The sequence below is a fragment of the Lonchura striata genome, chromosome 16 (assembly GCF_046129695.1).
Source record: "Lonchura striata isolate bLonStr1 chromosome 16, bLonStr1.mat, whole genome shotgun sequence".
Lineage (NCBI taxonomy): Eukaryota > Metazoa > Chordata > Aves > Passeriformes > Estrildidae > Lonchura > Lonchura striata.
Genome location: NC_134618.1, coordinates 3,673,451 through 3,688,567, shown reverse-complemented (window position 1 = coordinate 3,688,567; position 15,117 = coordinate 3,673,451). Strand labels below are relative to the sequence as shown.

The 15,117-nt window shown below is 64.1% G+C and overlaps 1 protein-coding gene across 1 annotated transcript in view; it reads right to left on the bottom strand.

Moving 5' to 3' along the window:
• CORO7 (coronin 7) overlaps positions 1 to 15,117 on the bottom strand; it is a 34,860-nt gene that overhangs the window by 13,340 nt on the left and 6,403 nt on the right. The window contains exons 6-9 of the mRNA XM_021540791.2: positions 14,686 to 14,762; positions 13,525 to 13,575; positions 5,970 to 6,056; positions 5,640 to 5,722 (exon numbers count right to left, since the gene is read on the bottom strand). Coding sequence (XP_021396466.2) covers positions 5,640 to 5,722; positions 5,970 to 6,056; positions 13,525 to 13,575; positions 14,686 to 14,762 — 298 coding nt within the window. The remainder of the gene's footprint in view (positions 1 to 5,639; positions 5,723 to 5,969; positions 6,057 to 13,524; positions 13,576 to 14,685; positions 14,763 to 15,117) is intronic.

The following is a 15,117-nucleotide window of genomic DNA, read 5'->3' as shown; positions in this document are numbered from 1 at the left end:
ACTCCAGGCATTTTTACCCCTAGGGTGCTGCCCCCCACCTCGGGCGCTGGGGAGGTGTTCCCAAAACAGAGGCCACGGGGTTCAAATCAGCCCCTGCCCTGTGCATCATCCAGCCTTACTTCATCCCTCCCTGCCTGCCAGATGGCTGCGGGGCCAGCTGCGGGACAAACAGCCCAGCCCAACCTCCTGACGTCACCCGTGGCAGCACCGGGACCCCCAAATCGCCCGTGACAAGTGTCAGCCTGCGTGGCCCCCCGGGCCGGGGGCCGCAGCCGGAGCCCCGCTGCCCGGCCCCAGAGCAGCCGCTTTTGTGCGCTGGCCCTGGCGGGGTGGGCTGGGAGCCGACGCTCGGCAGGTTCCCGCTGCCAAGTGGTTTCTGCTCCAACCCTCTGGTTTTAATCGTTTTCCAATCCTTTATCTTTCGGGCTGGAATTTTCCAGGTTGGGGCCCTGCCCGCCGAGGTATGTTTGATTTGGAGAGAATGAGCGCAGCGCGGGGCCGAAGCCGAGGGTCACCGCCGTGCCGCTCCGGGCCGGCCGCTCCGCCGCAGGCCTCGGCCCTGACCCCCGGCCCCTCGGTGCCGCTCGCCCGGGGCAGGGAGCGGCTCTGGATGCAATTAGGGGCGCGGGGCGTCGGCGGGGCCGTCTGGCGCAGCCCCCTGGCTCCCAGGTGGGCTTCCGGCAGGGCTGGCTCCCATTAGGGCCGGCGCAGCGGCAGCAGGGGCCCCTCGCCGGCGCGGGCGGCTCGCTGCGATGGCCATGCTCGCCCGCTCAAAGGGCCCATTGTGGTCCTCTCCCCACAGATTTTTCAAATTAACATCCCAAATTCCTCCCAAAATTGCTGCTGTGTAAATATTTTCACTGTGAGCTTTGTATATTTTCCAGCCTCGCGAGGAGGAGAGAAGAAAAGTCCCTGGCAGAGCCGCGGCCTCGTGCCGGGTGCCCCCGGCCGGCCGCTGCCACAGCCCCCCGAGCCCTGGCGTGTCCCCACGGTGGCACTGGCGTCAGGACCCTCCAGCCCCTCCTGGCTCCTCACTTCCCTGCTCCTTTGCCTCCACTATGTGCCCTTCCCCTAACAAAGCCGATTTCCCCACTTGCAAGTAGCTGAAGGTTTGCAGGGGACCCCCCCATGCCAAGTGTGTGCTGGGGACCCCTTGGCACATCAGCTGATCCCATAGTTCTGGAGGGGCTTCCAACAGCTCCGGATTGAGGGAGCTCCAGTGGAGATGCCAGGAGGGCAGAAGCAAAGTTAGAGCTCAGCTTTGGCAGGTGCAGCACCCCTGTGACACCCCGGGCCGGAGATTTTTGGGGTGTTGGCTGCACAAGGGGGGCAGCAGGGCTCAGCCTTGGCACGGCGGTGATGGGGACGCTACAGCCAAGGCAGGGCTTGGCCCCAACCCACAGCCACATCTGCACCCAGGCAGCCCTGCGGGAGAGCAGCAGTGCCCAAAGTGGGACTGTCCAGCCCCTGTGGCTTCCTGAATCCCAGCACAAAATTCCCCTGGCCACTGCCAGCCCCGTTGCACGCCAAGAGCCACTCCAAGAGCGGCACATCGTGCGGCGCTGCTAATTCCTGCGAGCTGAATCAGCGCCGACAAGGATTGCAAAACCCCCTGAAATGGACCCAAAACAAATCTCTCTCTCTGTGCGATCCAGCAGGGCCGGTAAGCGAGAGCCCCGGCCAGAGCCACCGGCAGGATGGGGGCTCGGCAGGGAGCCACAACGGGAGGAGCCGCCGGCTTCACCGGGGCAAATCCTGCCTGCCCCCTGATGTGGCAAGGCTGGAGGGCTCTGGTCTCCCAGAAATCACCCCTGGTCCCAGGCATGACCCCAGGTCCCTTGGGTCCCCCAGGTCCCCAGGTCTGGAGCAGAGCCCCGAGGGGTCATGGCTTGGTGCCAGGGGTCTGGATGCTCAATCTCAGGGGGAGGACTGGCATGTGCCCGTCACACTGACCCCAGTGCTGCCAGGAAGAGCTTTGGAGCTCATCATCTTCCCGCAAAGCTGGGGAGGCCAGGAGCACCGTGTGGCCGAGGCTGTGGCTCATCTGGGAGTGATTTGGGCGCTGCCATCCCGCCCCAGCGCTGGACTATTTTTACCCAGTGGAATTACGGGACAGGCGACATGGGCTGGGTGGTTGCCTCGCCTTAACCCCTGCATGTGGCTGCCCATGGGGATGGGTCCCACTGGGGTGACACCTGATGGGGTGGGGTGGCCTCTCCCCTTCCTTGTGTCTGAAGGTGGGGCAGGAAAAACTTTCCCACTGATGGCAAGCACATGTCAACCCAGGCATCTCTGGGATCTGCAGGGCGATGAGGACAGGAATGGACCTGGCCTGCTCAGGGTTCTTCCTGCTGGGGTGGGTTTTTTCAGAGACCCTCAAAACACCTACCATGACCCAAAAGGGCTACTGAGCCCCAGGAGAAAGCAGTGCAGAGGATGCCAGGCAGGACAAGAGCAGGTCCCATTCCAGCTGGTATGTGGGGAGAGGTTGCAGGGAGACAGTGGGAACGTGTGCCTCGGTGGTGTTGGGTGCCCTGCTGCTGGGAGATGTCAGGGCTGCAAGCCTGACCCTGGGAGCTCTTTCAGCCACAGGCTTTGGCAGGGGCAGGGGTGGGTGTAAGGGACTGAGTCCCCCTGGGCAGTGCCCCCAGGGGACCACCTGGGCCCCTCCATATCCTGCTCCAGCGCTGGGGGAGCCAAACAGCCCCAGATCCCTCCACAAACATCCTGCTGTGCCAACTCCCTGCTACAGACAGGTCCCGGCACCAGCACCTCCTGCCTCTGTCAGACTTTGTATCGTGAAGGGTGGTGAGGATCCAGCTGTCCCCATCCCTCAGCCCCACCACCATCCCACCCTGGAGGGACATGCCCACTGTTGGAACACACCACGGGGACCTCTGCTGACCCAGTCATCTCTTCTCTACTGATCCAGCCCTAGCCCTGAGCCGTGGCACCCCAGCCTCCCTGGGGACGTTTTCAGGACGTTGAAAGAAGCGGTGATGCAAGGAAGCCGCTGCTCTCCTGTCACCATGGTGGTGACAGTCCTGTCCCCGGGCAGCGCTGCGCCGGCCGCCGGGCATGCGGCAGCGGGGTCTGGTCGGTGACCCCAAGTCGGAGCTGGTAACCCAACCCCGCTGGTGCTGGTTACAATTTAGGGCAACAATGACCTATTGAGGCCCCTTCCTGGCTCCTGCCCTGCTGCTCCTTGATCTAATTAAAGGGGGCCAGGCAGGGACAAAACCCGAGCTGAAGGTACAGCAGGTACGCAGGGGTGGCACACTGAGGACCAAGATGCAGAGAGGGGCCATGGCCACCTGCACCTCCCACCTTGTGTTCCCTCAGTGTCTGGGCATTGGTGGGGTCAGCTCTTAAGCATGGCCCTGACATGCTTTGAAAATGATGTTTGCGTGGTCAGCAGTATCTCACGTGCCCAGGATTTGGGAAAGAGAACCCCCAAATGGTCCATGCTGATGTGGAGGTCCACGGGGCCGGTGCCTCCCACTCTCTGCCCTCTTCCAGGGATGCTGGACAAGGCACAGCCAAGCCTGAAGGGTTCGGTGTTGCTGCAGGCATTGGGGTGAGCTCACTGGGGTGTCCCCCACCTTGGGGCCCGCCACGGCCCTGCTTTGGGGTGCCGTGGGGACGCGTGGTGCCGGCTCGGCGGGCGCGGTGGGGATGCGGTGGGGATGCGGACTCCCCTTCCTGCCGGCCTGGCGTCAGTAATGAATGGTATGAGTTTCCTGCCCGCCCACTGATTGCTTCCTCAAAGAGCTTCAACGAGCTGCTGCTGCTGCTGCTGCCGCCCCCCACGCCCCGCTCACGGCCCGGCCGGCACCGCTGCACTGCCCAACACAGCCCCGTGCCCCACTGGGCACCCACGGCCACGCCGGAGATCCACAGCCAGCCCCGCTGCTGCTCGGCCATCCCCGGGGACTCTGTCCCTCTGTCCCCCAGTTCTAAGCCTGCCCCAAGCAGATCTGGTGATCTGGTGACCCCAAGACCATCCACCCCGCGCCCTTGCCGCGGCTCCACGGCTCCGGAGTGTCGCGGCCGTGCTCGGGGCGGCTGTGCCGGAGGGAAAACACGGCCCCAGCCCGGCACCTCCGCCGGGAGCCAGCCCAAATCCCCCTCCGCCATTTGTCATCTCCGCCAGATTTACAGGCGGGAGCGCTTGGGGCTGGGGGCGCGGTGGCCCCGGCTGCCTAAATCCAGCACCTCCCCAGCACGAAGGGGATTCTCCGCTCGCCCCCGCCGCCCCCAGCCCCTCTCGGCTGGCCCCGGCACGCAGTGACGCGCAGGCAGCGCCCGCCAGCCGCATTCCTGAGCCGATAAACCCGGCAGCCAAAATATCTGCAGCCTGTGCTGAGGGGGCCGAGCAGAGCAGCGCCTGCATCCCACTTACCCGGCTGGCTCGCCCCGGCCCAGCGAGGATTCGGGGTGATTCCCACTGGATTCTCTGCCAAGAGCAATAAAGGACCCCAAGGTCCCCTTGCAGCAGCCGCAGCCTCCCCTGAGAGCGTTCACTGGACATGGCCTTTGCTCACTGAACTGGCAGAGCTGGTGAGCAGCAGAGCTGGGAGCTGCTCCCCTGGCAGCTGGCAGGAGGCTGAGGGATGCTCAGGCAGCCTCTCCACACCGACCTCACCCCACCATGCCCACGGCAGGTCCTCTCCTCTCCCTTCCTGTCTGTTCTGGCTGTCCCCAGCACTGGCCTGGAGCTGACACCGCTGTGGGGGATGCTGGCAGAGCAGCCAAGGGGTGTCACAGTGCACTCAGCCCCTCACCAGAGGCACTGTACTGGCTGCCGACCGTCCAGCCTGCCCCAGCATCCCGGCCCATCACAGAGCCAGCTCGGCACACAGTGAGGGTCCCAGCAAGAGAGTGCATTGCCAGCAGCCCTGGGAAGAGCTGGTGGCCTCCAGTGTATTTCAACAAGTACAGTGACCCCAACCCCCATCACCCTGGTGGGATAAAGACACAGCCTCCTCCTCCTCCTCCTCCTCCTCCTCCCATTTTCTTGCCCACATGGTGACGCCAGGCCAGCTCACTGGGCAGCGTGGGAGAGGCCAGGCCAGCTCTAACTGGAGGGTTCCCAGCCTTGGCAGCGCCCGCAGATGGAGATGGCTCCATCGTGCACTGACCCCTTGCAGCACTGAGGCTCCTTTTTCACTTCCCCGGGGGTGCCCGGTGAGCGCGGGCCCGGCCAGGGCTGGGCAGCCACCACGGCACCGCGGCACAAAGCATGGCAGGAGTGGGAGGCCGGGGCTGAGCCGCCCCGGTGCTCCAGCAGCGCCAAAGGGATTCACTCACCTGCAGCATCTTGTGGTGCTGCCCCAGTGCACAAGCCCACCCAGCCAGCAGCCACCTCAGGCACTGTCCCCAGCAGTGCCCACCCACCAGGGCACTACAGAACATCTCTATGCCCTTGCCAGCACTGCCTCTGCCCCCTCATCTCTCCCAAATGGTGATGAGGATGCAGCTACATTGTCCCTGGCTTTGTTTCCAGCCTTGTGGCCGAGTGCTGCTGGTTCCAAGAGCTCTCTGCCAGCTCCTGCTCCACCATCACACTCCTGATGGATCCCTGACCACGGCATTTCCACTGCTCACCCTCCCACCCCATGCTGGGTCCCCATCCCTACCCAGGTGAGGTGTCCAGTGCCATGGTGAACATCGCTCCGCTGAGCCTCCGCGTGTCCCACAGCTTCACCTCCCGCTCCCGCATCTGCAGGGACACAGACATGGCGTCAGTGGGCACTGGAGCTGCCTGGATGGCTCCATGGTGACACTGCCTTCATCAGCCACCTTCTGCCATCCCATCAAGGGCCAGGACACCAGGCAAGGGGATCTCCTGCTCTCATGGGGGACAGGCCACCCAAAAAGCACTTGGGGTGCTCTGGCACAAGAGCTACAGGGGGTAGGGCTGAAACATCACAGAGGTGCCAGGGCCACCTTCCTGGCAGGGACTGTACCTGGCTGAACCCCACGGAGATGAGGCAATCGCTGGAACCCATCCAGAGCAGCCGGGAGTCCTTGCTGTTGTCGTGTCCCAGGACACTCTGCAAGGCACAGGAGACAGGGCTGTCAGTATTGCTGCCAGCCATGCTGGACACGCTGAGGGGACATGGTGTGCTTCACCAGCTGTGGTTGTGAACTGCGCCGGGGCTGAGCATGTGGAGCCGAGTGCCGGCTCCTGTGAGAGCTGCCCTGGGGACAGTGCAGTGGGGACAGCCTGCAAGCAGTGACAGCCCTGCCTCCCCTCCCATGCCAGCGTGGTTGCCTTGTGGAGCAGCTGGCCCAGCTCCCAGCAAGGAGCAGAGGGTGGGAGCAGGTAACGTGAGTGTGACAATGGCTGCCGTGTCCCCAGGGCTCTCCCCACACCCGGTCACCCAGCTGAGGGGGACAGAGTGCTGCAAGGAAGCTGCTCCATGCCACAGATGCAAGAGGAGGCTCTGCCATGGTGATGATGACAGAGGGACTTACTTCCCTGGCTGCATCCCCAGGCTCTTTATCCACGCTGAATCCTGGCTCCTGGAGCTGGGTGCCCTGTGTGTGCCCGGATGCTACTGAAACACGGCAAACTGAGCCTGACCATGTTCACCAGACTGCTCTAATCCCCTGCACCCTGCTTCACCTCTCCCCGGGCTCCCTGTAGGGGTGGGACCCCCAACCCACATCCTGGTTCTGTTGAGGATGGGAGGGAAGAGCTTCCACGGGGCTGTCAGCGGGCGTTTCCTGGCTCCCATGTGGTCCCCAGATGGGCCCTGCGGTTCCCGGCGCCCCAGTGGGAGCCGGCAGGCAGCCCTGGCCCACGGCACAGGCAGCGCTTGCAGCCCCTCGCTCTCATTGAGGAGCGCCAAGAACTGGCTGCTAACGAGTTCGGAGCTGGCAGGGAAAGCGGAGGGCTCTGCCAGAGCCAGACCTGGCACGGCATTTCCGGGACCTCCGCGCAGGGCAGGGGCACCAGGCGTGGGGGCAGGAGGGGAGGGGTGGGCATGGATGGTGCCCATGGAGGAGCCATGAGCTGTGTCCCCCTTGGTGCGGGCTCTGTGACCAGCAGCCACCACCACACTGTGACGGCCAGCGAGGCTCTGCCACCGCAGCAGCCAGAGAGGGGCCATGGAGGGGTCACTCCTCACTGGAGGAGCTCTGCTGGAGCAGTCCCCAGCCCCACAGAGATGTCACTCTCTGGAGAGAGCCAGGGTGGGAGCAGACACGCGGTGCCAAGCTTGTCGTGCCCTGGCTCCGTCACGCCAGCTGCCTTGCCAGCACAAACTCGGCTCACTTGGAAGAGGCAGCGCTGGCCGAGCCGAGCCCGGCGCTCCCAGCCGCAGGGCCAGGATGTGGGGCAGGAGGGGCCGGCCCCCACCGCCAGCACGCTGGCAGTGGAGCCAGCAGGGAGAGGACCTGGAGAAGGGAACGTGTCCCAGGATCGGTGCCAAGAAGGATGGAAACTCCAGGAGCTGGGGCCAGCCCGTGCGTCAGCCAGGAGAGCACTTCTGCACCTGAGCCGTGTGGCCGTGGCAGCCGCAGCTCAACATCTGCAGATCCCATACGCGCCGGCCCCGCGGCCCTGGGTCCCGCGGGTGCCCCGGACCCCCCGGCGGTGGGGCAGCCCCGGGGCGGCGGCGGGGCTGGCGGAGGGCAGGGCGCTGCCGCGGCGCTCCCAGCCCCCGGCCTGCCGGCTGCGGCGCAGGGCCATGTTTTCTGCATTAGTTCCATCCCGGCTGAGCTGTACGTATGGCAGCAAGTATGCGGGAGGCTGGGCTGCTCCGTGCTCAGCCTGTGCAGATGTTGCCAGAGGTGAGCGTGCGGACAGCAGCTCCCCGGTGCAGAGGGTCTTGGCAGGGACAGGGTGGTGTGGCCTGGCACTGAAGGTGGACACCGGTGTGGTTCGGCCCTGGGACACCCGTGGGGCTGCTGTGGAGCCCTGGGGCTGGCAGAGCTGGGCAGACACCCTGGCACTCTTCCTGGAATGATGCTGGAACCCCTGGAGCAGGGAACCAGCCACAACCCAAGGGACGGGTGTCCCTCCTGAGCTGCTTGTGCCCCCGGTAGGCTGCAAGGAGCCCACCAGCTCTGGACCAACACGTGGGGATCCAAGGAAGCCTCCCATCTCCCTGCCAGTGCCCAGGCAGCCCAGGCTGGGGGGAGCCTGTGCCCCCTCCTCGGAGGCAGACTGGCTGCGTGGGCAGCGTTTCCAGCACCGTCCCTCTCCCAGTCTCAACCAATCCCTCCTAGGCAGGCCGGGGTAAGGTGCTGGTTTCCATGGGGGTCCCCAGCCCTTCTCCCGTGCAGCCGCGGGGGCTGCGGGGGCCCCGGGCCGGCGTGTCGGACGCAGCTGTTGGCAGCGATGCGGCGGGCTCGGGGAGCTGGGAACAGCTGCCCGCAGGGAGCGGCCGCTGCGGCTCCGCGGCTGCCTGCGAGAGCCTCACACAAAGCCAAGGCTGCTCCGGCTCCCAGGCGATCTCTGTCTCCCCGGGAGCCGTCACCCTGAGCCGGATGCAGGGCAGGGAGAGCCGGAGGTGGGAGCCCAGGGCAGAGCCTTGGGGCTGGATGGGTGGGAGGTGGCCGGGGGGGTCAAAGCTCTGCTCTTGGCAGAGCCCCCGTGGCTGGCAGGGCTGGGACAGCTCAGCCCTGCCTGTGGCTAACAGCCCATGAGCATGGCTAACAGCCCATGGACATCTGATCCCCGTGGGAAGCAACCCCAGCAGCAGGATCTGAGTGGGCACAGGAGGCACCAGTGCCAGGCAGAGCTACCCCTTTGCCAGGGAGTGCCAGGGCAAGAGGGGTCTCTGGCCACGGCACTGTGGGGGACTCTGGGGACAGACACCCACCCCGGCTCCATGCACATGGAGAGGTTGTTGCTCCTTGCACACCCACGGAGGAATGGCTTCCTGGGAGCTGAGAGGGTTAAACGTGCACCGAATCCTCCTCTCTGAACAGGAATGTGAGTGATGTCCTTCCCTTGCCAAATCCCAGTTACTCCAGAGGTAACCAGGAGAACAGAGCAGCCTCTCCCAGGCCAGCCCCTCTCCTGGTCTCTGCCCAGAGCTCCAGGAGACCAGAGCTCAAGGAGACCAGGAGCTGTCACCTGCCCCAGGGGCGTGCAGGGATCCCACATAGCTGTGGGGTAGCCATCACACTACCAGCACTGGCCCTGGCCTCTGCCAGGTGTGTGGTACGTGTGTGTCACACTGGGGAAGGACCAGGACAAGTCCCTTGCTGCCCAGGCCACCTCCCCAGTCCCACTGGCCAGGGCAGCATTGCTGTGACACCCCTGTGCCCTGGGGAACTGGGCTCCACCAGGCTCTGCCTCCCCCCACCACCAGCACAGTCTCCCCTTCTCCATCCAACCCCTCCTGCCCTTGGTGAGGCCAAGGCCATGTCCCAAAGGATGCTGTGGGCCCTGCAAGGGCAGGAAGGTGGGTGGGCTCCCAGTGGGTGCAGATGCCACGAGGCTGGGATGGGAGCAGGCAGAAGGGGACTCACCAGCCAGGGGCTGGGCAGGCTGCAGCACCCAGCACTCAGCAGCCACCCCTCCTCTGCTGCCTCCTCCCTCTTCCTGCAGCCACCAGCCCCACAAGCCCTGCTATGACGCCATCAACTCCCAAAACACCTTTGCCCTCTGAAGAGGAGCCTGCCAGGAGTCCCAGGTCAGGCACAGGCTGAGGCTCCTGAAACACCGTGAGGAGCCCCAGCCCCAGTAATGGAGATGCCAACCTGTGTGGGCCTCGGCTGGTGAGGCCATTCCCAGTGGGAGGTTGGGCACCCAGGCGAGGGCGAGCCAGTGCCACCGCACACCCACACCCCCTGAGATGCCTCTGGCTCATTCCAGATCCTCCTCAACTTCCCCATGTCTGCCATACCAAGAGGCATTCCTGGGAAGGACGGCCGAGGGGGAAGCGGAGCGGAGGAAATATAAACAGTCCCGTGCAGCTACGCTGGGGAACAGAAGCATGAGAGCGCCGAGCGTGCGGGGCTATAAATAGGCTGCCCAGAGTCAGGCCAACTTTTTCATAGCTTCCCACGGTCTCCTTGGGAATGTGGGATGCTGTGGACCTTCCCCCAGCCCAGAGGAAGCTGCTGCCGAGGCTGGGAGTCAGGTACCCCCGGGGTGACCCCAGCGTGGGATACCGTGATGATGGGGCAGTGGGAGGAAGGCTGAAGTCTCTCTGTGTCCTGATGCGCCTCCCTGATGATGACAAACCGTCCCCAGCCGGCCCTGGGCTGACAGCTGGATCCTGGGCAGAGGTGACATGGCAGGGTCCATGGAGTTCTGGCTGTGGGCACAGCCAGATCACCCCAAACATGATCTCCACCATGGCATCGCCCTGCCACCACAGCCACGCGGCCCCCAGGGCTCCTCTCCATGGCGTATCTCCCACTGTGGCACAGCTGATGTGGTCCATGGGATGGTGGCCGTGGTTTGGACAGGGGCTGGAGTCCCTCTTGCCCCCGGCACCTTGAGCAGGGCTGTGACAGCACCAGCTGTGCTTGGGCTGTGAGCCCCGGCTGCTGCCCATCACTGACCTCTGCTCCCGGCACAGCCTGCGAGCTGGGGGACACCCGCGGCGGGGACAAACCCCCAGGGACCCTGTCCCAGCTGTCCCCGGGCGCTCCCAGCCCCGGCCCCGCTCATCAGCGCGGCTCAGTAGCACGGGAGCGGGGCGGGCTGGCCGGTGCGGCCCTTCCCTCGCCCCCGGCCCTGCCCGAACGCCGCGGAGGAAGTTTCTCGTGAGAACGGAGCCGGCTCCTCTCCATCCCACACTGGCCGCGCTCAGCCCCGCAGCTCCTCACGGACGGCGCCCGTCCCAGGCCTGTCCCGGGAGCCAGGTGCTGCCAGATAAACACACAGCCCCTCGCACCAGCCTGTGGGGAGCTGGATGTGGAAGGTGGCCAGAGCAGTGGGCATTCAGAGATGCCACCTTAAGTAGTCCAGGGCATATCCGAATCATTGCCCTGCACTGCTGGTGACCCACCTGAGGCATGAGCTGGGTGTGGTGTGGGTATGGAGCTTCCTGGTGCTCAAGCTCCCTGCCCAACCTTGTGTCCCCTGCCCACCAAGGGCAGGACCGGGGGGACATGGGAGGGACCTTTGGTGGGGTTTGCACAGGGATTGCAGGAGGGTGAGAGCAGGACCAGTGATACTGAGCCTCGGCAGGGCTGAAGCTGAAAGGGAGAGGACGTGACTCGCTTCCAGGGGGAGAGTCAAGGCTAGGAGGGCGACCATCACCCTGTGGGAGGGGAGGACAGGCAGCCGTGGCAGGGCGGCCTTGGGAGGGGATAAAGCAGAGCACAGAACTCACAGAACTCTTTGGAAGAACAGCAGTGCTTGGACCTGGACCCAGCCAGCAGCAGGAGTGTGGCTCCACGGGGTGGCAAGGCAGGACCCAGGACAGCCCTGGCATCTCCACTGCCAGTTCAGGGCACAGAGAGCAGCAATAGGGTGTGAGCACAGCCCTGATGTTCACAAAGGGGCTGCAGCAACGGGATGGGGATCCAGCAGAATGAGGCCACTGCTCTCCCAAAGGAAATCATGGCCCTGGGTACATACCAGGCACCCCACGGGGTCAGCCAGACCCCGGCCATGCTGCGTCACACACATCTGCCCGCTGCTGGGATATGCTCAAAATAGCTGCCACGGGCGTAGCTGGGAATGGGGGGTCAGGACCTGGCGGGGATATGGCCACAGGGTGTGGGCAGCCTGCCAGTCACCCTCCTTGTCACCCACCCTCGGTCCCCAACCCCATGTGTGCCACATCCATGGTATCTGACAGCAGCACCAGGTATTAGGAGGAGCGACCACTCCTCCCTGAGCTTATTTTAGCTCCTTCTCATTCTTTTCCCCTGCTCTAAACAAAGGAATGTTTAATGAGGCAGGCTTGGCAAATTAAGAAATCCAGCCGGAGGAGCAGCCTGGGGCTGGCTCTCAGCTCCACAGAGGGACCAGGGTGAGCCAGCAGCAGGACCCTGTGCCGGCTGTGAGGAAACCCAGCCCACGGTGCTGCAGGAGCCAGTACAGCTGGGAAACCCATCCTGCAGCTCACCTCTGCAAAAACCAGGCAACTTCAAAGCCAGGAGCCTGCGAGGTGCTGGCACTGCACAGCGGCCCCGGCATCACCCGGGTCTGCAACTGAGCTGGGCTGGGGGGAGAAGGAGACTTTCCAACCAACCCAGCCCTCCAGCAATGGGGAAAAGAGAAAAGGACAAAACCCAGGAGCGTTATTCTTCTTGGCTAAGCAAGCCCTGCGCAAACTTCCAGAGGATTTATGGCATTTTAAAGTTTTCCCCTTCAGCAGAGCACTTCTCCAAGACTAAACATCTCCATCCACTGTGAGCCGGCCGGGCAGGGCCGCGGCAGCGAAGGTGAATATTTCTCTTGGCAAACATGGAGTGCCGGCCCCGGGCTGGATCAGACAGCAGTGGAGGGAAGTGAACTGCCTGCTTTGAACAGCCACCATCACTCACACGTTATTTTTAATAGCTCAGTGAGACAGAGTCCACCCTCCCCAGGAGACTTGGCTCGAGCCCATCGCACTCACAGCTCCGCCATCAGACAAGCCGACAGGTCTGGCAGGGGGAGAAGGGGGGCCAGGAGGGAGGGGAGCACTGAGGCAAGCAGTGGATAAATTTTGGAGTAGAGACTGGGATCTTCCAGCCATGCTGAGGCAACTGGAGCAGGACAGGATTGTGACAGCTGCTGGAGTGCTGGGAGCACTTTGCCCAGGCTCGTCCGCACGTGTCACCGCTGGGTTTGTGTTTATTTTTTGTAGTGGGGTATTTATAAGGCTGCCTGAAGGGTCAGGGCATCATTTGTACTGCAGAAAGCACCCAGGGGCCTTTGGGGAGCTCAGCACCTGGGTTATGTGCAGGAGCAGGTGGAAAGTCCTGGTGCAGCCCTGGAGCTCTGGCTCCCTTCCATCACCGTGCCCAAGCACTGTCACCAGAGCCCAGTGGCTCCCTGAGCCCACAGGCAGCAGGAGATCCACCTCGAATGACAGAGTCCACTGCAGCCATCTCACCCTGCTCTCCACTGCATCCCTCCCTTCCCAAGGGCTTCCAGCCCCTTCTGCAGCCAGAGCCCCCAAACCACAGGAAACCTCTAATAAGAGGCTGTTTGAACTTGACGTCAAGGCTTAAATTCTCTCCTTATTTCCTAATCACTGTTATTTGCTGAGTTGTGCAGAGCCAGCTGCTCAGCCCTTGCCCTTGGTGGGTCCTCATCACCAAGAGCCTTTGGTCCAGCTCCCACAGGGCAGAGCCCAGGAGCTTGCAGAGAGCCCAGAGCCCTCACACCCATGGGGCTGGCCTGGCACTGGGGGTGCTCCCTGGCCTGGTGGGAGGGCAGGGGCCCCCTGCTGAACCCCACCAGGGTTATTCCCTATTGCCCTATTCCCCCTGCCCTCAGCTCCTTGCCTCTCCCAAGCCCAGCCAGGGCTGGGATGGTTTGGGGGACCAAATCTCACCCCCCTGCAGGCAACAGGGTGGGCAGGGCTGCCTGCAGCACATCTGGAGGGGACATACCTGGGAGGCAGCTGGGCCTGCTCGAGGGTCAAAGATCCGAAGTTTCTTGTCCTGGTGAGATAAAAGAAAACAGAGGAGGGTTAAGGACCTTGGGGCCAGCAGGATGTCAGGATGCAAAAGGCAGAAGGCTGGAGTGTGCAGCCAACCCCTTCCTGCCCATCACTCTCCTGCCTGCAGTGCCTACTCCTATGGATAGCTTGCACTGTGTCCTCCCACATCATGGGCAGGGGGGCAGCCCCAGTACCCCCAGAGCCTCACCAGCACCCCAACACCCTCAAAACTGTTCCCAGAAAAGGAGCAGGGAGCCTGATACTCAGATGCCATCCTGACAGTGCTGCAGGACAACGAGTCCCTTCCTGCCTGGCACCCCTCTGCCAAATGGAGCATGGCTGGCAGGGTACAGAGGCAGCAAAGGGGTGCCCGGGTGCCAGCCCTGTGCCAGGGTGCTGTTTGGAGAGCACGCATTGTGCCAGCCAGAGCCACACGGCACGGGGGCTGATCTGCACCCCAGCCTGCACGGCTTGGGCTTGTACGCCCTGAGCCCCGCCGGGCACGGGGCTCCATCCATGAGCTGGGGCTCCGACTCATCCCTCAGCCCGGCTCCGCACGCCGGGCCGGGCTCCGGGCTCATCCCGGGGCGCAGCGCGGCGCTCCCCCCGCAAACCCTTCGCTGTCCCTCGGCACGGCGCGGGCTGCGCTCCCAGCCTGGGGCCGGGGCTGTGTGCTCGGAGCTGCTTGCCCAGCTCCGGGCACGCCTGCGGGGCTCGTGGCTTGCACACTCCCTTGCACACTCCCTTGCACGCTCGCCCCGCCCGGCCGGGCGCGGCCCCCGCGCGTTCCCGGCGCGTCCCGCAGCGAGCGGCCGGCGCCATCTAGTGCTGCTCCCTGCCCGCTCCTGCCCTTTTCCAGCCCAAAACTTCCCGTCCCTCCACGCTCCCCATGCCTGGAAGTGCTCCAGGCCAGACTGGATGGAGCTCTGAGCACCCCGGGCTAAGGTAAGGTGTGGTGGGGGGAACGAGACGAGCTTTAAGGTCCCTTCCAACCCAAACCATTCTGGGATTCTGCGAAATGGGTGCCCCCCCAGGATGAGGGTGCATCCAGCAGCTGGCAGACAGCCCATCCCTGCCGTGCCACGGCGAGGTCCCCCTGGGCACTGCTCACCTTGCAGGAGGTGCCGAGGAGGCGCCCATCTCGCTTCCAGGTCAGGCTCTGCAGCTGGTCCCCGTGGGAATCCAGGACTGCGGGGATAAAGCACGGTCAGGGCCAGGATCAAGCAGGGTCCCTCCTGCAGACAGGGCAGGAGCCATCACTCTCCCACCCAGAATATTTCTCAGGAGAAATTTAGCCTTTCCAAAGGGGTGGTGGCAGCCAGGATGCAGTGGGACACTACTGTGTCTGTGCAGGGAGCGTTCCTGTGCTGCTGGCAGCTGGATACAAAGAGCAGGAGTCCTGGGAAAGCCACAGGCCTATGGTGCCACCCATCTTTGGGATGGCTGAGGTCTGGGCAAGGCTGGTCAGCAGTCACCCACCTCTACCCATGCCCTAGCACATGCAGAGAGAAGGACCTGTCACCCAGGGGATCCCCAGCAGAGC